The sequence below is a fragment of the Trichoderma aggressivum genome, assembly GCF_033847375.1.
Source record: "Trichoderma aggressivum f. europaeum strain CBS 100526 chromosome Unknown scaffold_013, whole genome shotgun sequence".
Classification (NCBI taxonomy): Eukaryota; Fungi; Ascomycota; class Sordariomycetes; order Hypocreales; family Hypocreaceae; genus Trichoderma; species Trichoderma aggressivum.
In genome coordinates, this window is record NW_026946379.1 from 797916 (window position 1) to 822776 (window position 24861).

Genomic DNA, 24861 nt, shown 5'->3' on the forward strand with positions numbered 1-24861 from the left:
TACATGTCGATAGAGAATATGCCTTTTGTGGTGTTAGCTTTGAGGCTTGGTGTGCCAAGCAGAGATAGTAGGTTCACCGATCATATGGCTCTATAAGTGGCATCACAAGTTAGGAAGGCCGTGGCGACCAAGGTGGGAGATGCTAAATTAATTATCAAAGGGCAATCCATATTAAAGCTTCCCGACTTGTATCCACCCCCGCAATTCGGGTGTTGATATTCTAACTCGACGAAGTAACGCTCCCTTGGCTGATAGCATAGCGCATAGCACTAAGGCTGCTGGATCATATATGTCCGGCAATTTCTTGCTCAATAGCAGATGATTCCGACTTGGCTCCTTAAAAGTAAGATATACGTCAACTCTACCAAGGGTAGTCTTTCAACAACACTTGACTCATGCCTGCGCCTTCACCTTGACTTGAGAGTGATAAGCTCTGGTCTAGGAACTCGGCGTCTTTTGTTAAGACCTCAGAATCGGAGGCTACCGCCTGTTTAGGCGCTAAATCGTCCAGCCGGGGTTAGTTTCTGCGACAGTCTAAATTAGCAATCAAAGTAAACAGACATAGATGATGTGTTCATGTAAATGTCGGCATGACCTTTCGCCTTGATTCATTTGCCGAAACAACCCTTTGCTTATCTGAGAACATACTCGTATGATCAAAGTCATATGAGCGGCATCCAATAGCGTGAACTAATTTCTCCTAAAATATAGTTCTTTCAGCAATCTTCGCCGACTTAATGTTCATACCACATGAGACCTGATCGGTTCGCCGACGGAATTGACATGTTGATACGAGCTCTAATTCTTTACTTAACTTGTAAAAATGGCCTCTTATTAAGCCGATAATACCCTGGTTAACATATAATACTACGTGTAACAATACCACCCTATAATCTAGAGATAAGTACTTCCCCGGATTCTAGCTACCCCGCAAGATAGACACATTGATGAGATATCGCAATAGTATCTCTTTTGTCTCGCGTCTGGCTATCATCCGTCTAGCTATCATCCATCTAGTAATACGTGGGATAAGGCCCGTCCTTATCTACATGTACATACCCCTCTTAATCTCCGATAATCGGGTACCACCACCTTCTTGTATAACAAGTCTAGGAATCATCAGTTTGATAACTCTTCCTTTCACTCAATATCACACCCTGCCAGTCCAAAATCATGGCAGGTAGCTTGAAGCGTCGCCTAAAATCTTTGAATGAGAGAGTTCGCCTTCATGGAGACGAAAGTCAACATGAGCAAACCGACTCGTGGAGTAACCGCGATCTCATTCCTTTGCCTCCCCACCGCCGCACCTGGGGTAAGATTGTCTGTTCCCATCACAATGTCTACGGCTCTTGCAATTATTATGTATCTTCTAACAACATACAGAGTGGATTCATTACTTTGGGTACGGATCTTATTTGAGTATTGCCACCTGGCAGACACCCAATACGTTCTTGAGTAAGTTGACCATCCCTACGCTTAGATGCGGCGAGAGCTGACTGGATCAATTCATTATGTAGCACAAGGACTTTCGGTTGGCCAGTCCATGCTTGTTATCGTCATCGGTGCCCTGTTAATCCTTCTTTTCATGGTTGTGATTGCTTGGTGCGGGCTTAAAGTAAGTTTCCAGTCTATTCCAACCATAAATGTATTATTGTATCGCAAGAGCTAACATGAGTCCCTTCTAATAGTACCATGTCGGGTTTACGGTGCAGAGTCGGTTCTCGTGGGGTCTAAGAGCGTCGTATATTGCATTGCTTCAACGGATTCTTCTCAATTTCATCTGGTCAGCTGTGCAGTGCTGGACTGGCGGCAAGCTGGCCGCGGTTTGCATTACGGCTATATGGCCTTCGTTCGCCACCATGGCCAACTTTTTGCCCGCAAGCATGCCCGCGACCGGATACGAATTCATTGGCTTTATTGTCTTCTGGGTTCTCTCTTCTCCGTTCTTGCTCATTGCTCCCGAGAAGTATAAGCTTCTATTTCAGCTGACGTCCTTGTATTGTGGTCTTGGCATGCTGTCCATGATGATCTGGGCGCTTGCCACTGCTAAAGGAGCCGGTACCCTCTGGACAACCGGACAGACAATTCCGACAACGTCTTCCTGGAACTCCAGTTGGTTGATCATGATGGGCATAAACCAGATGATAGGGAATTTTGCTGCAGGCCTAACAAATTCGAGCGACTTTTCCCGATATTCTCGAAGCTGGAAGCACTACGTTGGCGGGTCATTTCTCTCCGGTGTCGTGGTAGGAGTGCTGGTTTGTTTCTGTGGCCTGGTGACCACCAGCGCTGCCCAAAAGATCTACGGCGATATTTACTGGAATCCGCCTGATCTTTTGATGGTCATGATGGACAGCGGCCGTGGATCTTCTAAAAGCCGAGCGGGCGTGTTCTTTCTCTCTTTTGGCTTTGCTTTAACGTCCATGTTCCAGAATGTTTGTGGAAACTTAATTGCAGGAGGCATCGATCTTGCTGGTTTGTTCCCAAACTATATCAACATTCGTCGCGGTGCCATCATGACGTTTGTGGCTATCTGGGTTGTGCAGCCATGGCAGCTGATCAACACCGCTTCGGCATTCATCAATGTTTTGAGTTCTTTCTCAGTCTTCCTTTCACCCATTATGGGCATTATGGCCACCGACTTCTTCTTGCTCCGCCATCGTAAGATCCAGGTCAGCCATTTGTATAGACCGTATGATTCCTCATATTGGTTCTGGCACGGCATCAACTGGAGGGCCATCCCAGCTTGGCTTTGTGGATGGGCGCCGACGATTGGCGGCCTAGTTGTCACGTCCAATGGGACAAAAAATGCGCCCAGGGCATTGTACCAGCTGTTCTACATGGCTTTCCTGATCGGTAGGTATTCTCTTCGACGCAAGAAAAGTATAATATGCTAACTCTTCGCGACACAGGGTTCTTCATCAGTTCAACCATCTTTTACATACTAAACAAACTCTTCCCGGTCGAAGGCTATGGTAAACAAGACGAGGTGGACGTATACGGGGCCTTCACAGCCTCTGAAGCTGCCAAACTAGGGATTGTCTCAATTACAGATGCTATTGAGGGTAAAGAGACAAGCGAAGAAAAGAACCAACCCCTGGAATCCAGTGAAAAGATAGACTAGGACATTATATGCTGTTGTTTTTTATTTTCTTCAATATCCATTTATAGGCCACACGAACGATGCGTGGCGGAATTCTGTCCAATATATTTAAGCATTCACCTCAATCTAGAACAACTAGGTGGATGACATCTTGTTAACATGCCATTTTCTTAAAACCCCGCTGCTTCAAGACAAAAGATGAGGGTCATTCTTAACAGCAGCAGCAACACAATAGAATCGTGTCCAAGTTCTTTAGTCCACTAAAACGCTAAACATTGAACGTTCCTCAGCCTTCGTCGCATCCCGTCGATCATGGCTTTTCATACCTAGGTAATTCCTTTATTGCGATCAATCGAAATTTGCCTGTGTTTTAGCATTTCATTTTAAATCAACACCCAAATGGCCTTTGCTCTCGTACTTGCATCACAGCTTGTAATATGGATATCATGCGGATTGAAGAGTTCCCTGTTTCCAAGCCAACACCCGCGGTTATTCTTCTTAAGCGCACTAACAATGAATTCAGAGCAAATCTTCCCCAACGCTCGGGGTACCACCAGACCAATTGGCGACTTTTACCTGCGTCCAGGCATAATTTCCCGCCTCCAGCATCGACATCTAGCACAACATGGCGACAATTCATATCGTGCGACACGGACAAGCTCTGCACAAGTAAGCATCAAAGACACGCAAAGAATCTCATAAAGCAGTCGAATTCTAATTGACACAACCCATTCAGCGTTGATCGGGGTCACCCCCATCGAGATCCCCCTCTGACTGAAGTCGGATCTCAACAAGCCAGTACCGTCTGCCTGCCAGCTCAGCCTGACCTTATAATCGTGTCTCCAATGACTCGTACCATTCAAACAGCTCTTATTATTTTCGACCAATATCTCAGCAGCTCTTCCACCAATGTCGAGCTCCAGGTCTGGCCGGAACTGCGCGAAACCCACGATGAGGCCATTTGCAATAAAGGGGTGTCGCGCGCCGAAATTGCAACCAAATTCGCACAGTTCGACTTCTCCTCCTGTCACGAAGAGTGGGATTACCCGCCTCATAGTTCCGAAGGCGCTGTCGTGCGTGCTGAGACAGTTCGGAGGCGCCTCAAAGAACTATCTCGTTCTTACAAAAACATCTTCTTGGTGACGCATCGTGGCTTTATTGCGTTCTTGGTTAAGGGCGAGAGGTTTGATGTTTGCGGTATGAGCACCTTGCTGCCTAACTTGTCCTTCTAAATGCACCTAGCCCCTAACAGGCTCTACGTCTGGGCGATTCATGGCTAATCAGTACCTTCTTCTATGTTACAGAGTGCCGTTCATATAGATTTGCTGCTGGGGACGAAGTCAATGATCACAGGCACGGTGTCAACTGTGACTCAGGTGAAAAGCAAGACTTTGGCCCAAGTTTATTATTGCCCATTGTTCCGCCATCTCAGGACGACGGAAATTGCAACGAGGAAAAGATCTGAGTCATAGCTATAGAGTTCAAATACACCACGAGCTGCGGGAAGAAAACGACCGATGATTAATGTAATTGCAAGATAACAGCCCACCCGGTGTATATATTGAGACGATAGACCACGCATTGAGTTATGTTATACTACCATACAGAACGACTTACGCAGCAACTGCAGTCTTCTTTTCTTCCCTCGCTGCCGCTGCTGCCCTTAAACCGGCTCTTACTCTTTGAAAAACATCTCTCGGAACCGGCTTACAGTGATGAGTCCTTGCATCCCAGATAGGTCGTCCGAGATTGATGTCTGCGCCATTCTCAAGCAGCAATTGCACGATTTTATGTTGCCTCAGCTCCATGGCAACATGTATCACCCTGCCGCACTCAAACTTAATGCTCTCCTTCCGGTCCATCTTCAATCCATGCCAATCTAGGCCATGATAGCCGACGTTGGCATCAGCGCCATACGAGAGCAAGATCCTCACCATGTCCTCGTTTCCATATATGACAGCACGGAACAGTGGATGAATAAACTCCTCTGGTTCTCCAACGGGAAAGTCGCAGCATATGGTGTCCGCGAAGGGATCTAGTTCTTCCGGCGGCCGCCGATCCGTTTCTTCGAATTCGCACCTCACGCCGTTTTCAAGCAAAAGTTTGGCCATAGGCCCATCATTCTGATCAACAGCCAGGCTCAAAGCCATCGTGGATATAACCCGACGCGACTTTTCCAATAAAACCTCTGCGATCCGCTGGTTGCCCGTTCTCACGGCGGCTATCAATGCATATTTATCCTCGAGATCACAAGTCCCATAATTCGCATCAGCGCCGTTTTCAAGGAATAACCTCACTAAAGCAAGATTTTCACGCTGCGTAGCCCATAATAAAGGAGTTTCACGGAACTTATCCATGATTCGGACGTTCAAGTTTACTCCATATTCCAGTAGTTGTGAGATGGCATTATCGTATCCAGCTTGCAATGCTGCCTTGAGGGCGGCGAGCTTCTGTCGTTGATCAGGAACAATGACATAGGCCTCATCCGACTGTTCAACATCATCAGGCATGATAGATCCCACAATCTGAGAAAGGATGGGCCAATTCTCTTCTGTAGCGCGATTGTAAAAATGGAATCCTTGGGGATGAGAGTCTTCCCATACGAGGTCCCAATTATTGTCCACCTGGACGGGCTTTTGAAGGGCTTTAGTAGCCTGGGTATCGCTCCTATGCTCTGGATACAGTCGGGTGAGGCTAAAAGGGAGCAACGGCGGGGAGGGCGGCGGTCCAAGTGATTCAGGCACTCCATGATGTTCAAGGTAAGAATTGGAATAGTTTGGTTTAAAAGAGGGTTGATATTTGCGTTGGATGAGTGTTTGCCAATCAATTCCCTCGAAGAACGGGTGAGCTTTAACCTCAGAAGCGCCTCCCTTTGCTCCCAGCCGTTGCTTGGGATTGCGACAGAGCAACTTTGTTATAATATCCTGAGCTGCCTGCGGTAAAGACTCAGGCACTTGAATGGTCTGATTGAGGATCTTGTCGGCAATCTTTTTGGGGTCCTCATCGTAGAAAAGAGGAAATCCTGTTAACATTTCGAATAGAAAAATGCCCAATGTCCACCAATCTGCCATCCGATATCCGCCCTGGCCAAGTAGTAATTCTGGTGCAGGGTATTCTGGTAGTCCATGCTGCCTCCTAGGCCTCCCATGGCTGATTTCCGAGATAAAAAGACCGAAACCACAAAGCGCAATATGGCCCATGCCGTCCAGTAGAACGCTTCTAGGCTTTAACCAGGCAAAGATGTGGTGTTTATCATGCAAATACTCCAACGCACAGAGAATCTCAGCAATATAGAATCGAGATCTGTCGACGTCAAAATATTGCTGCTCCAAGAGGTGATTAAAAAGGTGCCCTCCCATGGCGGATGGAGAGTTGAGTTGTAACCGCTCCTCTAGTTGGAAGTAAAATGCAGTCGGGTATATGAAAGGATGGTCAATGCGACAAGGCAATCCGCCTGATACTTGGGATAGAGAAAGCTTGTCGTTTTCAAACTGTTTCCCAGCATACATTACCTCAAATTTGCCCTTTGTATTCTGAGTGATGTATCCGGAGTGCCTCCACCCTACATCATAAGACCGACCGTCAAATTGTACCTCTTTCAATGTCTTATTCTCCATGGATTTGTAGTCATAACTAATGCGAATCATACCAATTCCATCTTCAATCGGTAGCCACTTTGGCGTAGACTCTCCTAATGCATTAAAGGGGCGTACTCGCGCTAATCCGAGAAACACGTCTTGCCTGAGTTTAGAACCAGTTGGATGATAGAGGGAAATGATTAGCTCGGTATTTTGTGTAACATAGAATTTGCATTTGCCATAGTCCCCTTTCCACGAGGGGTTTTCCGTGGTTCCCCAGTAACAGTTGATGGGTATCTGGCACTTGTCATACTCAACAAGCGCTTGGGGAAATTTGCAGTGTATGCAGGGAAATATATTCCCTTTGAACTCATTATGACTGTGTTCGGAGCCGTCAGAGTACTTTCTATAGCCATGTGGCTCTGAGTCAACAGTTCCTTTAGATAGGCCAACCGCTTCATGAAGAGTCACAGTTAAAATGCCAGGCAGGTCCGGCGTCGGATATGGCATTGTATTTGCAGTTACGAATTGCGTGTACTTTCAGCCATACTTTCAGCCATCTTTTCAACTCTCTGGCCCTGGGTGTATTATGTGACTGTGAAGATGGAAGGTCAGATGTGCTTCTTCTTCTCTTTTAATAACCTTTCCCAGCACATAATCATCAATACCGATGGAGATAGATATGGCCAGATAATTCGCGCAATTCTAATGTCGTCCTGTGATAGGTATTATTGTCAGTCATTGCCGTCATTGCCGGCAGACTCGAGAATCAGCATCGTAAGTGTAACAGTTCTGTTGGTGGCTTGCGTTTTCGCTTGAGAACCCCCGTCATCCCTCTAGTTTTGGATTGTCGAGAATGTACGATTCATCTTCTTGATTCGTTTGGAGACAGCTCGTTGACACAAGAACAAAGGCTGTTGGCTTGGCGTCCAGGAGTACGGAAGTACGGCACGACGCGCAGAATGATACAGGGGTCGAAACAACCTTACCGCCAACACAAATGAACAGAATAAACTAAAAAATATGCATCATTGGCCAGAAGCAGGCAACCGTTGACCCTTAAGCGAATGTACGAGTACGCATAAGGAAAATACAGGGGCCAACAGTTCACAGGCTTTCATCGCTGACCACGGTTTAATTACAACCCGGGCGATTTGGAAGTTCCGGCATACCCTGGCCATTGAATGATGCAGCAAGGAACCTGGTGTTTCCCTTTCTGTAAACTCGGACGAGAGGATGTTAGACAACAGTCTGTTCGGCGAATCTCGCTGTTTAGGACCTTAATCCACGGACCCGATTTTAGAATGCTACGTGCCGAAAACGTTGGCCGGCATGATCACTTTCCATCACAGTTGCTGCATGGAAGATGAATGGCCTGTTACGGCGTAGGGGCTAAGTCCATGTCGCATGCGAGAAGCCCCCTCTGTCGCCGTGTATTGACACGCCTCTATTATAGTACGATCTCATTGTGAGATAGCCGTGATAGTAGATGTTTAGCCATGGCAATGGGCAATGAGGAGGCAATTCTAATATTTAGGTAATACAGAATCTCTGTTAGGGGACAATACTCGACATACATGCCATGTAGCCCTAGAGAATTGATGCCGCCACTGATCAAGTTGAATCGACTTTGTCTCGTGTAATGATGTATAGCATCTTGCGACCAGCCACCAGAAGTTCCAAGAAGGTCAGCTACCAATCTCTATGTTGACTGAGGAACTCTGAGTGTGATTGCAAATAGGCGGCAAAATTTACGGGTGTATGTTTCAGCGGGACTTCGGTTGAACTTACCCTACGAGCACATCAGTGTTGTAGTTAGAACTCAGTTATGTAAACAGCTCAGTAACCGCCATCTGCGTTCGATTCGTAATTATGTAGAAGCAGTAACTCCTAGATTTATGTACATAACATCATAGATGGAAGAACCTAGTGAAGATTCCTGGGTATTATATACATCTCTTTGATTCCCCATTGTCCTCAAAGACATCGTTTGGTCTCTCTTGTACCATGTGAATACACATCAACCCACTTCAAGACTGCCCACGAGCATCCTTGACTTGAACCGTTCTTTCCGAACTGCTTTCGTCCCCAGTATTAATTGTAGATTCATGTTCCATCATCATGATGGTTGCCTCTTCCGCAACAGGACGATGTCTGATGCCCTTTGGGACGACAAACATGTCGCCAACCTGCATCATAACATCGTCCAGGCCTTCGAGCTCGATGGTCAACTTGCCAGCCAGGAGATAAAAGAGTTCGTCGGAATTTGGATGTGAGTGCCAGATGAACTCGCCATCTATTTTGGCAACTTTGACGTGGTGGTCGTTGATTGCTGCGACAAGGCGTGGGGACCACTTCTCAGTAAATGAGTTGAGGACTTTTGGGATGGATTCTGCTGTTGACATGGTTTCGAGTGCCGCGGATGACTTGATTTGGTCTTGAAAGATGAAGTTGAGATGGTTTGTAAATGATAGAAGGCGAGCCTACTTGGTTCATTTATATCATTTATACTACTCTTTCAACTGACATCGAGAGTCATGAGCATGTGTAAGTTGTCCATGGAAGATCTAGGAATGGAACGGCATTTCTCAGCGCGTGGGGCCAAGGGCGCGGGAGGATTCTAGCGCACGCCCTTGCATCGAGAGACTGACACAACTGTGGAGAGCGCCAAATAAAGATTCGATGCTTTTGCTATCTTTCACTCAGTAAAGTGAGTCTCGTTCAGTTGCATAGGCAAAACATTAAGCCGCCTATCAGTAACTGATGACGCAACCCGCATCGCGACAACCTCCTATTGGTGCGCAACCTTCAACTATGAGTTACAACTCGCCTTTAACAGCAAGATACTCAGACAAAGACACTCTTCATCTACGTTCAACATGTAATTTGTTTCGGCCAATGGCAGCGTCTCAGTTTCGGATTAGCTCCCCGCAGACCCCCGTCAAACTTGTTTCTCTGATAAAGTTTTGATTGATACTGGACATCTTCTCACGATGATGCAAGCAGTATGTCTTCTCCATGCTCCAGATCAGGCCAATTGGGTGATGGCTACATGCCGTATCGATTCCAAGTTAATTGCTAACTTGATGGCTCTACACAGCGCGGAATAGCTGGCCGCTCCGCCAGGAGATGCGCCACGCTTTTCGGCCGCACAACACCGCGATCTCTAGCATCACAGTTGTCAACATCGCCAATATGCCGTTCGTAACCCAGGAGACGTGCTAGTCGGAGGATTTAATTTTGGAACCGGCTCATCACGAGAGCACGGTAAGTGTTTCCGGGAAGAAATACTCTTGTCCAAATGACTTAACTAATTTGGTATCATTAGCTGCCGCCTCCATCCTCGCCAAGAAGATCCCGCTCGTCGTCTCCGGCTCTTTCGGCAACATTTTCGGCCGCAACAGCATCAACAACGCGCTCCTCACCGTTGAAGTGCCTCGCCTTATCCAGCGTCCTCGCGAGCGCTTCCCCAAGGGTGACGGTGCCGACACTCAGCTCACGCGACGTACGGGATGGAAGTTCCTGTGGGACGTACGCAGGAGCAAGGTCGTCGTCACCGAGGACAGCGGAGAGACGCGGAGCCAGAAGGTGGGCGAACTGCCGCCAAATGTACAAGAAATAATTAGCAGGGGAGGTTTGGAGGCCGGGATCAAGGGAGAGGTTGCAAAGTGATTTTTAGACGTGGCGGCGTATGAAGAAAGATACCTCAGCTTGGAAAGAAAAGAAATCTTTCAGATGTAAAATATACAACCCATTACCAACACAGTTCCATTAAGAAACCGTCGAGTATCAAGTCTAATCACCTCAAGCTCCCTTTCTAAGAAACATCCTCGCCAAGCCCGCAATTCTCCCAAGTTGGCCTATTCTATCACCCTCACTATTCTTCAAATCCTCCGCGGCACCGCTAAACGTCTTCCAAACCTCAATGTACTTATTCTTCGTGAGATGGCTGGTGCCAATCGATGTCAGCGCATGTTCCATCTGCTGCCGTTCTCTTATCTTTGTCAAGTCTTCTTTCGTTATAGCAACAGTGTGGTCACTCTGATTCGTCTCATTCGTATGCATGATGCCCAGTCTGACACACTCCATGACCAGCGCAGCCAGACCAGTCGCCAGCGCAGTTGCCACCGAGCTACCAGAATGAGCTTCGAATTTCTGGAATGTTTTATCTTGCACATCCTGGTAGTTGTGGTCAATCACAACCTCGTGGCCTGGGAAAATGAAGCTGAGCTCGTGTGCATCGCCAACCGTGTCGAGCATACTGCCTGTGGCTTTCGCAGCGCCGATTCTGAAACTTTTGGGGTTGCTTCCATGCGGATACATCAGGTCGGCAGACTTTCCCTGATCACTAGCAGCACAAAACATGAGGAGACCTTTTATGTTGAGGGCGTTGTTGATTGCGTGATCAAAGTCTGCCTTCTTAGTTGGTTCTGTCGGCGGCTTGATTGTCCAAGACATGGAAATGATCTGAGCACCTTGTTCCGCTGCATAGTTTATCGCCTATGCCTTTCATCAGAGGAATGTGTAACTAATTGTAATTATGTGAGTGAACTTACCTGTATCGCACTATCGGGGTTTATTTGAAGTTTCGTTGAGCCCTCAGTTGCAAAAGTCTGCAACTTGATAACGTGAATAATGGCGCTTGGACAAATGCGATGAATCAATCTAGCCATCAACGTTCCGTGACCAGATGGCGAGTCCCAGTATGGAGATACGCGCCATGTCGAGCCTTCTCGGTAGTGGTGGAAACTCTTGCCCGGGAATCCCATACCCTTCAGGTCTGGATGCATAATGTCTGTCCCGTCGTCTATCAAGGCGACCACCACAGGTGTTAGTGACGCATCAGTTGTCTTGTCTCTCAGGGCACGGATCTGTCTAAAATGAGAATTAAAGTGCTCCATGCATTGCATCCACTTGTGTGGATCAACGCCGCGTTCTTGGCTGTGATTGAGCTGCCCTTCTCTTGTAAGAATACCCATTCTGAGGTAGTTGTTAGCAGGAATTGGACCATTTATGATAGGCTGCTTATCAGATGACCAAGACTCGTGAACTCGTTTTACAAAGTCATTGAAGTTGCTGTTGACTCTTGCATCAGATTCGGAGCTCTATACGGAATCATATGTTAGTGATTGACTGTGTCTTCAAGAGCGTTGATCTGAATACCTCAACTTGGGTGACGCTTATTATCTCCAGCGTGGGAATCATAGCTAAGCCCTCCTTTTCTGACCATGCCCGTAAGGTGGTGTTTTTACCACTCCATTGGAGGTGAAGTTCCCGTAAACACTTCCCAACTCGAGTAAGTGATATAGGGTCAAGATCCAATCTTCGCCAGTCAAGTATCTCAACATTCTGCAAACAGTAAGTCCCTCAACATATAAATACATTACTACTCACTTACAAATGACTCCAATGCTTCTTCTATGGCTTCATCACTATGTGATGGAGTTTTCAAATCGTCCACAATAACCTAAAAGAATCGCTTAATAAAAGAATATTCGAAGGTTGGGTTTCAAACTCCATGGTATTCCTATACCTTGACAATTCGTTTCACTCCTTTCTGTTTCAGCCAGTTGAAAAAGAATATCAAGTCCTAAAGGAGTTAGTTTACTATAAGACAATACTGCTATATCAAAACTTACCGTCCTTGTCTTGCGCCTTGTAGTTGGACCATCATCATCCTCAATCAACTCGATTTGTGGAAACGCCACGTATTGAAGTACACTATCCAGCTTAAGATGGCCGAATTGTTTCTGAAATTCGTTCTTTCTCAGTTTCTTTGGTGGACCAAAGTCGAACCACAGCTCCTTATCTACTGAGCCGTTAGAGGCATGTCCCATGTAAAATAAACATCCACAGCAGAACCATCACGTACCTTGCTCGTCTTGTAGGCGCAGGCAGCGAGAAGCACGATCCGGCCTTTGGGTCCGAAGATATAGAAGCTTCAGCTGCTCGCTTATTAGCCTAGCAGCTTGCGCCCGCTCCTCTTCCTTTTGGAGAGCCGCCGCATTCATTGTGTTTTGTGTGGAATCGATTGGTGACCCCCGAAGTGGAGAGGACATCACTTGTGTATCCAAGTGTAACTTATGAACCCCGCGATCTCGAGACGTAGCTGTGATCGAATCTCTTCGCTTCATGGAATTAAGTGGCCCTTCTTTATCTCCAGACAGTGAAGATGGTCCCATTGCGCCAATTTCAAGCTTCGAAGGGGCCCTCTTTGGGTCCGATTTCGTATCAGATAGCTTGAGCTTGTCCCCTCTCGTTTCTCTCGCGGGCGTTTGGTCGAACCTTCTTTGCACCGCCTTCCTTGTACTTTCGTGGTACTGGTAAACTGAGTAAGTGCGATTATATGTCAAGATATCAACATCTAATGCTTGTGATCCTCGGATAAGCAATTCTTCGACAATGCCAACCTGTGTCTTACAGCACCTCTCATACTCTACAGCCAGATGTAAGGGTGTACGACCTCTATGATCAGTGATCTTGAACAACTCCTCCGGAACAAAACTGCAAATGCTTTTGACGATTTTCTCCCTCTGCTCTTCAGTACTAAAATCACAAGTCAAGGCCGTATGTAGGCAGGTAACTTCACGGTCATTATCGTGAGGTTTGCATTCATTCAGTAGCTCCGGTTTAATTCGCTCGCGTGTCTTTGACCCCACGTTGTTGCATACCGCATGACTGAATCTCTCGTTGCCTACATAGAGGGCAGTGGTGAGCGGCGTGCGGTTCGATTTGTCCATTCTGCCCATCAGATGCGGTAGCTTCACGATGGCTCGTGCCATGAGCCATTGCAAACTAATCGATGGCTTGGGATTGTGGTCGTAGGCCAGATAATGCAAAAGATTCTGACCCTCCCATGTCGTTTTATCCCACTCTGTCGCTCGCGCAAGCACAAACTGCGTCCGCTGTCTGTTCCTCTCAGCTTCATCAAAGCTTTGTATTGAGAATTTTCGTGCGTCATCAATATCTTGATCAAACCGCTGCCTGACATGGTCTACACCGAACCCGGATATTGTTGCTGGTGGGGGTAGGAATTCGTCTTCATTGTCCAGATCGTAATCATCTCCATCCTCCATAAGCCCGCTGGCCACGCGAGACGGTTTTTCCGGGCCTTGGAAGCTGGAGTCCATTCCCTGAGGATCTCTATTGAACTTAAATAGAGTGTATGGTAACAAGAGAAAATGGAGGTTGCAGGCAGATGGGGAATGAGGGTTTGTGGGTTTGTGGGAACAAAAGATGCCGCTCTTCTGCAGAACCTCGCTGATGAGACTTTAACCAAGGTAGAGAGGGGAGAACACACGTATACAGGGTCGTTGGATAAAATTAGACCCCTGTTCATGTATAGCGTGTTTGCTTACAGCATTTGGTCTTCAGACTTATTTTAGCAAATCACAACTCAACAGCGAGAACCGGATTTGGCAATATGGCAATATCAAAGCCTGAAACTTTTCTTTTCTTTCTATCATAATTAATTCTCGTCAAAATTTGAATAGAATTAGGGGCTTAGACGGTTTCCAGTCAAAGAGAGGTATCTTTTTCTCAAGCCTAGTTGTTGTACAACAGTTTCTCAAATCAATAGTGGCTCCAGACACCGTGCAAACTATTGTAATAGTACATAGAGGTACTATATTTGCGCAGACAGAGATATAATACACACATGTAAAACCTAAACCCATCGTCAAATATTGTCAACACCCCGCTTCATGGTTTGCATCCAGTATATTATTGAGGTTACGCATTGCAATATCGCTACCACAGAATGAGTGAGCTTCAGCAGAGAGATGACGACGAGCCTCTTCTGGCACTAGAGACACCGCTTCATGATATCGTCACTGGCGAAGATGACACATTTCGTACCGAAAACGCCTCCGTAAACGACTGGGAAAGGCGCAACGTGATTGAGCGTACGAGAGGCAACATTCACGTTCGTGTTGATTTGATGGAGGTTATTCACGGAACTTACGAGAACGACGCGGACGAGGCAACATTAATGGTATTCCGTTTCCGATTCGACCCACAGAAGCACTCCCGTCGAATAATAAGAGCCCGCATCAACGTCGAGTTCTTTGCCAACAATAAGAACGATACAGGCCCAACTGTTGACGCTATAGCTCCCGAAGAGAGATGGTCCGTGGTGCCGACTGTGGATAGTGAGTCCATCACACGCGGCGGAGAGTTGAATCTAGGAGCCTCCGGTGTGCCTTTTCTCGAAGCAGGAGGAGCACTCAAGTTTGAAAAAACAGTCAAAAGAGATGCCAGTGATGCCACCACGGTAACTGGAAGCATCAACTTGGGCACAGGAAAGAACTCGGGCGAATCAACTGTGGCTGTGTGGAATCTGCAAGAAAACAAGCGAAGACAAACTGGCGTTCCAGATTCAGTGAGAGTTGCAGTTCTCCTCCGCCGAGAAGACAGCAAACCTTTCAATGCCAAGGTGACTCTTGAGGCTGACGCTGATTTCGTTACGGGCTTGGAGAGGAAGTTTTCGAAAGTACCGCTTGACGATCCGGTTCTTTTTAATCCTACTCTTACCGGGGACAAGCCCAAGAAAGGCAGGAGTTATAACGTGCAGGACCTGAGTAGCTTCGACTTGTATTCATTATGTGACGTGAGAATGGGAGTGGAGGCTCAATTTGGTCAAAAAGCGTAATGAGTTGTTTCGCGATAACTGAAGTTGTGTGTTAGCCGGAAGAGCGTCTAAATAGAGATAAGGGAAGAGCATGCATACATCTAGCATCGGAGTTTATGTTGTCAAAGCTGGACCAACGGAATTAAGTTGTCAACTAAGAGAACCGGCTCGCGGGAGGCTTCGGCTACCGCAATTCTAGTACATAATTCTCAAGCCACATCTCAAAGAAAATTGAACCTGCCGCTCAATATGAGATCCAGCTGTTCTATAACTACTTGGTTACCTGGTCAATCGCCTCAAACCACTTCCTCGCTCGTGTTTTGGCCGTATTTCCGACAACTTACTGCAGAAGAATGTATGTCATGTACTCTGATATATCCAGTCCGTATACGCACTGTCTAATTACCCCTCAATTAGCTCGTCAACCCCGCATCGCATTGACACGACGATGTGCTGACGCTGATGCCTTTGCAACATTAGCAAGTACCATGTATGTATTATCGCCCTATACCCTACCTTAGGTATGCTAATAACAAAATGGAGGATATGCCGATTGACTCTGAATCAGCATAGAGTTTCCTTTCTACTTGAATGTTTACGTCATGTCCGCTTCTTCTCGGGACTCCTGAAGTCTGAGGCGGACAATCTCGCATTTTTGAGCAGCTATGGCTACCCCGGTCGCATCTGAAGCGGGCATTTCAGCAACACAGGCCGGAACCAGTGAAGAAAATGTCCTTGAGGATGCTGTTGCGGACGAGCCCAATGAAGTCACAGACGAAGCTAGATTCGAGTAAGTATTCATTGATAACCAGATTCTGTTTCCAGTTTCCAGTCGGCTTACGCTTTTGAAGCATAATCGGTGTTCATGGATTTCACGGGGATGAAAAAACATGGGAGGAGAAAATACGGGATGAGCCGGACCCCCCCAGCTCCCCAGACCAAACCCGGCTCAACAGACTGTTCTCCGACATAGCCCCCAAGGGAGGAAGGTTTATACCATTCAACTACGACCCGGATGAAGAGTCTATGGGGTGCTATACTCTACAGGGGAGTTACAGAATCGCTCATAAACTACTGGAAGTGGTTGCGAAAAGCCGAACGCCTGAAATAAGAGTTTGTTTAGCGACTTTGCCTTGAGGTGACATGTACATCAACTTACAGTCTCTTAGGATGCAAGGCGACCTATATACTTTGCCTGCCAAGATATTGGCGGTGTAATTGTCAAGACGGTAAAGTGATCCAAAGCTCAAGTGATGAGATGTGTATCGAAGTAGCTAACCATAGATGCCTTGGAAGGCCATCATTCTTGCCAGCTTGGATGAGTCTGCATATGCGGATATCTTGCATTGCATACGTGGTATTGTAAAAAAAAACTCCAACCCCATTGTATCAAATAACGCTTTCCCAGCTCTAACATCTATAGATATTCTTCGGCTACCCTCATCGATCACATACAATAGTTGATCTCGAAGAACAGCTTTTCTGGCTTCTCTCCTTAAACAATGATCGCCATCTCCAAAGCCAAAAAATGACGCTTGTGAGAAGCCTCGCTGAGACAATAAGCAAAGTCAACGATTCATTTATACATACAAAAATGCCAATCCAGGCACGGATCGTCAACATATTTTCCACTCATGATGATCCTACGAAAAGGGTGAGTTTTTTCAGAGCCTTTTTCTCTGGTGTGTTTTTATTCACAGTGAGATTAACTGGAACATACTAGATATTCGATAAATACACTGCCACTTTGGGCATTGCCTTTGAGTATCGGCTGCCGAGTGTTAAACCACATCTTCAGTTAGTTGATGTTGAGGAACTCGACTCATACGCTAAAAGTATTGAATCAGATGAAGACTGGCTCGGTACGTATGCCCACACTTTGTTTCATTCGACCCCATATCTAATTTGTCGAATCGGGGAAAAGACTTTACAGAATTGCACAATGCGAGCCTGCGTAAATCGCTACACCAAGCATCACCAATCTACCCTGCTTTGAATGATACCCCAATCGAATACAATCGCGAACTAGACATTTTATCCAAGTCCGACGACAATCACATCCTGCATATTCAGTGTACCTCAGACGCGGACAAGATAACCGAAAGCGTGAAGAGCTACCTCAGCGAAGCAAAGAGTGTCAAAGAAAACCTGTACTATTTCCGCTTCAGGAGTCGCGATGTCAGGTTCAACGAGATACCAGCAATGCTGTGGACATTTTTCGCTCAAGCTGTCTACACCCGCCCAAGAAATCCTACGATCAATAGCTATTTCCCCGAAGTTTGCGATGAATATCCTTATGAATATCGACGTCTTCTGCACATGTGGCACAACGTCGTAGTCAGAAGGAGTACGCTCACCTTCTTTGTCCCCCATTGGTTGACAAGCCACTCATGCACTGTTTAGATGATTCAAGCCGCCTTCTTGTATTAGGATGTTTCGACGAGTGCGACGATTCTGTGTTACTATTCCTATCCGAAATCCACCACGTCTTCACAACCATCGAGCACCGCCTGAGGATTGTCATCATTACGACAAAGGGGACAGCCAAAGACAGTCTTATCGTTGACACACTCTCTAAATTCCCCACAGAAAACATAACTCGCATAGACTATAACTTACCTACCTCCGAGCCCCTCCATGATGGATTCAATGTGTCCATGCTTCTCCAGCAGAGCCATTACTATGCGGTCAATGGCTTACGAGACAAGATAGAAGCCTTACTTTCCAGTTGCTCAAATGATGAATCATTGCGTCATCTGCTAATAGAATACTTCAAATCAACCCCAGATCCTTCAATATCCTTCACTCGTATCTTGGCCAGGAGTCAGACGCCCTCACCAGAGCTCATTTTTGCAACCATCCTAGAGAACATCCCTGAGAAATATCGCCTTTGGGCCCAAAAACTTTTATCTTGGATGCTTTCATCCTTCAGACGGCTGAGGGTATCTGAATTCTGCCGAATATCAGATCTGTGTCTTGGGGATAAGGTCGATGCATATACAGAAAGGTCTCCGATACGCGGGCACATCACCACTAGCATCCGCCAATTTGGAGGATTGTTGGTCATAGTTCACGACGAAGTACATTTCAGTCATGCTTCCATCCGTTACTGGCTGAAGTTTCCAGGTCTCAGTGAAGATCAATCGCTCATTACAAAGGGGTGGTATCAACAGACAGAACGAGATCGACACATGACTATTATGCAAACCTGTTTAGAGCATCTAAAAGACAACACTGATCAGTCCCAGGCCTGGGCTACCCAATTACCATACGCCACGGAGTTCTGGGTAAGCCATTACAAACAAGTCGATTCAATGAGGGATGTTTTGGACATCTTCGAGCATCAATCGTGGCTGGAGCGCTGGATAGATGCATATATGGCTTTACCTACCCCTTTCTTAAAACCATTCAAAAACTACAAGCCTCTCACCATAGCGGCACATTTTGGGTTCGAAGATATTGTCAAGTCTATTCTAGAAAAGAACGAATACGACTCTGAGACTCTAAATCTCGCATTAATCCAGGCTGCGAGGACGGCCCAGTTACCTATTTTTCGCCTTCTTATCGTCCGATACACGAACGGCCTGGATTTGAACAAAGCATATGTGCAAGCTACTTTACAAGCGGCCCTCCGTAGTGAGAGTCATGAGCTGTGCCATGAACTGCTCATTTATGTATATTTACCAGGCCAACGTGAGCTGCGCCAGCAACAACCTCCCGAGCAACGCTTAGAGACGAATGATGGTCTTGACATCAAGTACCCGGTTAATGATGTTCAAGAGACGACAAAGGAAGAGACAATACCACCGACGGCTAGCCCCCTATCATCTTGTTTGAAGTCTTGCCTACGCTTAGCTTGCGAACTAGATATGACTGATATCGTCGCCAAGCTGCTCTCCATAGGACCAGATAATGATACCACGATTCTAGAAACTACCTCAGATGACGAAGATTCACCACTACAGGTTGCGGTTCAGTACTCACGGCTTGAATCAGCCAAGCTACTAATTGCTGCTGGCACAAGCGTCGCTCCGAATAGCAATAGGGAAATAGCGGCGCCGCTGGAAGTTGCAGCTTCCCATGGATCTAGCGATATGACGAATCTTTTGTTGAGTTACGGAGCGCCAATCGATTCCAAGGGTTTGAACGAACACACACCTTTGCAAATGGCTTGTACGAGGGGAAATTTTGCAGCAGCCGAATCTTTGCTTCGCCATAGAGACTTCCGAGATTATATAACACCGGACCTGCCCTCTCAACCACTAATGATTGCTGTTCAACGGGGTCATCATAAGATCACGGAGGCGCTTCTTCGTCATGGGGCAGATCCAAATGCAGGGGAAGACGATGGCAGACCGGTTCTTTGGTGGGCAGTCATGAAAGAGAGGATCGACAATTGTCGCCTTCTGCTGGCGCATAAAGCAGACCCAAACTTGGTCCTCAAAGAGAGAGAAGGCACTCCATTAGTCATTGCAATCATGTTGGAGAACATGGAGCTAGTCAAGCTACTTGTCGAGAACGGTGCCGATGTGAATCAGAAAATAGACTATGAGCGCACACCAGGTCTGTTCCCGACGTCTTATGATGTGACATAACTATACTAATTGATAACAGTCTATATGGCTACATATAAAAACCATGTCGAGATAGTTCGTTACCTTCTTTCTCACAACGCAGATCCCAACATCACCTGGTCAAATGGCATCACTCCTCTCTGGCACGCAGCACGGCAGGGATATTCAGAAATCGTGCGATTGCTTATTGAAGCTAAAGCTGATATCCATGCCCGTAATGATGAGTATGGATGGACAGCATTGCACACTGTCTTTGATTCCACCGAGACTGTCCGTGTTCTTCTTGAGTACGGCGCGGACATTAACAAAATGGATAAGAGGGAGGCTACGCCTTTAGGCCTCGGGATAAACAGTAACCAAGTCAACGCCGTCAAAATGATGCTTAGCGAGTCAAAGATTGAGCCTAACTGGTCAATCCCTTCAACCCAGAGAGCGATACGGCGTGCAGTCCGTGATGGCTACACTGACATTGTGTCATCGGTGCTTGAGGCCGGAGCGAACGTCGATCTTGTGGATGATGATAACACTCAACTCGCGTTTTGGGCAATGTCACGTAATGACGACAATATGATCCGAACTCTCATCGAATTTGGAGCCGATCTAAGCCACAAGGATAAAGACGGAGACACAGCGCTTCATAATATACGAAAACAGACGCCTCTAGCATCAATCCGACGAGTGGTCAATGCCGGCGGCAAACTAGATGCCATGAACAACGATCTTGAGACACCTCTCATAAGCGCAATAAGGGCTTGCAATATGGAAGTCTTCAACTACTTCATGACAAAGACGATTGTTGTCGACACCCTCAACAACCCTTCCTTCAACAAAGAGGGTGCGCCCTTGCATTTCGCCTGTGCAAGAGGCACACTAGACATGGTAAAAGCATTGATCAAAAACGGTGCGGATGTCAACTATGCTTGCGCCTCAGCATACGGTACCCCATTGATAGCAGCTTCTAGACGATGGGGAGACGACAGCGATATACCAGCAGAGAGTATCATCAGACTACTTCTCGACGAAGGCGCTGATCCAAAGTTATCTGCAGGCCGTGTAGGATATCCAATTATTTCCGCCAGCATATCTTGCTCAAGCAAAGTCATCCAATTACTCCTCGACCACAAGGCTTCGACAGATGTCAAGGATCCTTTTGGCAGAAAAGCAGCTCATTTCGCCTGCCACAACACGCTCGAGGTCTTAAACTCCCTAAACCTTCCCGATTCAGATTTCGCAGCCAGAGATATAGTCGGCAGAGTCCCCCTCCACTACGCCGTGTTCAGAGGCCAACTCGACCTCGTCGAAGAAGTTTTAGCACGTTCTCAGAGAGTTGGTATCGATATCGACGTTGTCGACGACGATGGATGGACACCACTGCTCTGGGCAGCACGTGCGCCTCGTCTCTTGTTTTGTGAAAAGAAACTACAGCCTTCGCAATACGAAGCCACGGTAGCGTTTCTACTTAGCAAAGGAGCGAACCCCAGCATTCGTGGACTTGGATTATACAAGGAGTGGACTGTCTCTGAAGTTGCCTACTACCACCACGCTGACAGGTAAGTCTCGATTCCTTATATATATATATATATATATCCAACAGCTTTAGAAAAGATTTATTATTGACTCTTTCCGTTCAAAAGTATCGCCGACTTGGTTGCCGACAAAACCATTCCAAAGAACAAAAGACGCGGGCCAAAGAAGAGAGGCAAAAAAACCGAATGGTCGTTTTGCGCCTGCTGCTACGCCGAGATCGCGGGCGTTTATTTCAGAGGCCCAGGTCCATTAGGTATTGAGCTATGCTTCAAGTGCTACAGGTCGAAATCAGACATCGCTCCTCAAGACGAGTTTATAGATTGCGGCTATGACTGGGACGAGGAAGACGAGGAAGCAGACACTGCGTCCAAGGCTGCTCAATCGGCCAATGGAGAGATTCCCGTAAAGGATCAAGAAAATGTCGAGATTCAGTTTGACGACGAGGTTGTAGAGGAGGAAGATATGGAGCTTTGATTCTAGGGGTATCCGATGTAGACTTTAAAACAAGAAGGATTCAATTAGCAGGCAATAGTAGGAATGATTTGATTGGTAGAAAACCATCTGAATCTCACTATATATCAAGGGTGACAGTTGCTGAGCTGCATCAATGGCACACAGTCTGTAGATGATGCACTTGAGACTTGTGGCGGAAACAAGCAAGTTCATAAATAACGAATGCAACTTCGAATATTAGAGAATTGACGCGTCTTTCACGTCTAGATGATCTCTTTTGTTTCATGCCTGTCTCTATCCACCAAAAGCAACACTCAGAAACTCCGTGATCCCAACACAACCAACATCCTGCACATAAAATACAACTTGCATCACCCAAGTATATTACCTTCTACTCTAGGACTCAATCCTCGAATCAAGGAAATTCTCACCAAATCCATCACCAAAAACCACCAAAACGCACATCATCCCCCCCTCCCACATCCCGCCTCCCCCTTGTCCCAAAAAAAACCCACCCACCCACGAAATCTCCTTTTTCTTCCCTTCTTACCGCCCCTTCCACACATCAACAGACCATCATCTCACAAATAAAAAAAATCACACCACCCAAGTCTCGCCATTTCCCCAGATTTATTTAATTCCCCTACATATTCTTTTTTTCCTCCTTCGGAATGTTCCGGGGTGAACAAAAGAAAAAAAAGGTCATCCAAGATCTACAGACTGGCCTGCGCCAAATGCTGGTAAGAAAATCCATCGTAGATTAAATCCTTCCGCCTCGGCATGGATGAGCGTCCCGCCTCCGGCACTTTATTTTGGCTGCTGACCCCCGTTTCCAAAACAAGACAACATACTCCGTACAAGGCCTCCGTGTTATATACATTTGTTTCGTAATGCACTTATCGAACCATTATGATGACATCAAGGCATTATTGCCACATCAAGTCATTATCACGACATCAAAAATGTTATTGCAACGTCGAAATATTATCATAGCATGAAAAATAAATATGACAACATAACAAAACAGCATACGACTCAGAATGTCACAGCAAGAAGCAAGTACACATCAACCGAAATTACGAAACACGAAAAAAAAGACCTTGTAAAACATATACGCGTATTGCTCACTCTCACTCTCAAAGCCTATCATGCCCAAGTCATCCTCTTAATAAAATCTATCTGCAGTTTTCTCATTGGTATCTCTACAAAACAAAAAAAGCAAGAAATTCGCCAAGCACTATCCCGCTCCTCATGATCAAAGGCGGGATAAAACAATCCCAGTTTCGCAGTTCCAAAACCTGTTGACGATCCCGTTTCCCGTTTCCTAGGAGCCAATCGTAACACGCGCAATAACCCGAGAGGATGTCCTTCCTTTCCATCCGAGTAATATAATATGAAAAAAAGGAAAAGGGAAAAGAGAAAGAAAAGAAAAAGAAAAATTAGTTCCACCTTCTCCCACCGTTCTAGAATCGCACAGATCGTAATGCCTTGGTCGGAGTTTTTTTCAAAATTTAAAGATTAGAAAGAAGAAGAGGGACGAAGAAAATGCAGGAAAAAAATTTTGAATTGGGGCTTCACTGCTTTGACCTGGTCCGCATGCCCGTCATTGAGTATGAGCTCCTGACCGAGCTCGTAGTCGTAAGCATGGCGGGCGTAACTCCATCCTGCCTCTGCCGGTTGTCGAATTCCTTCAAAAACGCGTAGACGCTGCCCAGTGGCAAGTATTCGAGCAGCGGCCGCAGTTCGTCGGGGAACATGTCGGCGCCGTGGTCCTTGATCTCCTCGTTGACGCGGTTCAGTCGCAATATCTGCATCCAGGACACAATGTCGTCGCCCAACAAAAAGGCTGGGAAGCGCGCCTTGCCCATGTCGTCAAGGATCCACGCGTTGCGAAAGTAAGGTCGGTTAAGGAATTCAGAAATGGCCTTGTAGCTGGGCACCTCGCGGGGGTCCGTGATGCCCTCGGGTATGTTGCTCAGATGCGCAACAGGGCCCATCCACTGCAGCACAGGGGCATAGTCGTTAGGATGGGCCTCGCGGTCACCCGGCTCGCCAAAGGTGACGGGCATGCACTTGTCCCAGGCCTTGATAATCTCAATGGCGAGGTCAGACGTCGAGTCCTTGAGCCCCAACCAGCCCACCACCATCTTGGCGTGGCGGTATGCTCGCGCCATATGAGCCCTCCGCTCCGACTCCTCACGCGTGTCCCGGCCGTTGATGCATAGGAGGTCGAGCCATATCCGCAGAGGCGGTGTGCCTCCGCGCGGCGCGCCTTGCTCGGCGATCATGTGTCGCACGTTCTTGAGTAGAGACCGCAGCCATCCAGGGGCTTTCTTGGGCGGCGTGGGCAAAGGCGCTGGCATCGCAGCCGAGCCCTGGAGGTCGGTCATGGAGGCATCTGGCGTTGGTAGCGCCGCGGCCAGGAAGACGACTCGCATGTAACGCAGTGCCTGGGCGAGGTGGACAGGAATGGATATGGCGGCTCCATTGACGAAGATCGTCTCTGTGACGGTGATGTCGCCATACAGGGCCGAGAGGCCGATGAAGTCGGACGGGTCGCTTAGCCGCTCATGGACCAGGCGGCATACGACGCGTTCGTTAATGTCGTTGGTCGTCGCCGGCTGCAGCTCGAGCAGGCGAATCTCGTTCCCGGACCGGTCGAGCGGACGGTACCGAATAGACGTCGCGGCTTCGGGCGGGGCCATGATTGACATGCAATCAAGTCTTCAGATGTTTAGAAAGGTTACTTTGGCGCGGGAAGAGAAGGTCGGCAAGCCATTTTCAGGCAATCTCGATTGCAGCGGCACTTATATCAGCTATGGAAGGGGTCGTGTCATTTCCGCCGTAACATTGGGCTTGAACGTGAGCCCTTGCAGCCCTTCCCCATGCCGGGGGTCAGGCGTGCAGTCGCATTGTCAGGTCGTAAGGGTTTAAGAGCACCCGATGCCGCAATGGTAATTAGCAGCAGGCCAGGCAAAAGGGCACGATCCACCGCTA

At 47.1% G+C, this 24861-nt stretch overlaps 9 protein-coding genes across 9 annotated transcripts; 5 read left to right on the forward strand and 4 right to left on the reverse strand.

Annotated features, from left to right (window-relative positions):
- Positions 1-1173: 1173 nt before the first annotated feature.
- Triagg1_4375 (uncharacterized protein) lies at positions 1174-3124 on the forward strand (the record flags this gene model as incomplete). Its single annotated transcript, XM_062898771.1, has 5 exons — positions 1174-1312; positions 1384-1455; positions 1518-1615; positions 1689-2856; positions 2913-3124. 5 exons carry the CDS (start codon positions 1174-1176, stop codon positions 3122-3124), a joined length of 1689 nt encoding a protein of 562 aa, XP_062756882.1.
- Positions 3125-3728: 604 nt separating this feature from the next.
- Positions 3729-4383, forward strand: Triagg1_4376 (uncharacterized protein; the record flags this gene model as incomplete). Its single annotated transcript, XM_062898772.1, has 3 exons — positions 3729-3772; positions 3840-4300; positions 4346-4383. 3 exons carry the CDS (start codon positions 3729-3731, stop codon positions 4381-4383), a joined length of 543 nt encoding a protein of 180 aa, XP_062756883.1.
- Positions 4384-4716: 333 nt separating this feature from the next.
- Positions 4717-7191, reverse strand: Triagg1_4377 (uncharacterized protein; the record flags this gene model as incomplete). The annotated part of the gene is made up of 1 exon (XM_062898773.1): positions 4717-7191. The coding sequence occupies one exon, from the start codon at positions 7189-7191 to the stop codon at positions 4717-4719; it is 2475 nt and encodes an 824-aa protein (XP_062756884.1).
- Positions 7192-8711: 1520 nt separating this feature from the next.
- Positions 8712-9226, reverse strand: Triagg1_4378 (uncharacterized protein; the record flags this gene model as incomplete). The annotated part of the gene is made up of 2 exons (XM_062898774.1): positions 8712-9164; positions 9209-9226. 2 exons carry the CDS (start codon positions 9224-9226, stop codon positions 8712-8714), a joined length of 471 nt encoding a protein of 156 aa, XP_062756885.1.
- Positions 9227-9674: 448 nt separating this feature from the next.
- Triagg1_4379 (uncharacterized protein) lies at positions 9675-10353 on the forward strand (the record flags this gene model as incomplete). Its single annotated transcript, XM_062898776.1, has 3 exons — positions 9675-9686; positions 9852-9948; positions 10010-10353. The coding sequence occupies 3 exons, from the start codon at positions 9675-9677 to the stop codon at positions 10351-10353; spliced, it is 453 nt and encodes a 150-aa protein (XP_062756886.1).
- Positions 10354-10485: 132 nt separating this feature from the next.
- Triagg1_4380 (uncharacterized protein) lies at positions 10486-13811 on the reverse strand (the record flags this gene model as incomplete). Its single annotated transcript, XM_062898777.1, has 7 exons — positions 10486-11181; positions 11238-11786; positions 11845-12030; positions 12080-12148; positions 12215-12271; positions 12321-12490; positions 12554-13811. 7 exons carry the CDS (start codon positions 13809-13811, stop codon positions 10486-10488), a joined length of 2985 nt encoding a protein of 994 aa, XP_062756887.1.
- Positions 13812-14440: 629 nt separating this feature from the next.
- Positions 14441-15331, forward strand: Triagg1_4381 (uncharacterized protein; the record flags this gene model as incomplete). Its single annotated transcript, XM_062898778.1, has 1 exon — positions 14441-15331. One exon carries the CDS (start codon positions 14441-14443, stop codon positions 15329-15331), a length of 891 nt encoding a protein of 296 aa, XP_062756888.1.
- Positions 15332-15975: 644 nt separating this feature from the next.
- On the forward strand, positions 15976-21885 carry Triagg1_4382 (uncharacterized protein; the record flags this gene model as incomplete). Its single annotated transcript, XM_062898779.1, has 9 exons — positions 15976-16100; positions 16162-16423; positions 16480-16539; positions 16734-16964; positions 17034-17172; positions 17235-17657; positions 17714-19873; positions 19925-21434; positions 21693-21885. The coding sequence occupies 9 exons, from the start codon at positions 15976-15978 to the stop codon at positions 21883-21885; spliced, it is 5103 nt and encodes a 1700-aa protein (XP_062756889.1).
- A 1553-nt stretch (positions 21886-23438) lies between these two features.
- Positions 23439-24569, reverse strand: Triagg1_4383 (uncharacterized protein; the record flags this gene model as incomplete). Its single annotated transcript, XM_062898780.1, has 1 exon — positions 23439-24569. One exon carries the CDS (start codon positions 24567-24569, stop codon positions 23439-23441), a length of 1131 nt encoding a protein of 376 aa, XP_062756890.1.
- Positions 24570-24861: the final 292 nt, after the last annotated feature.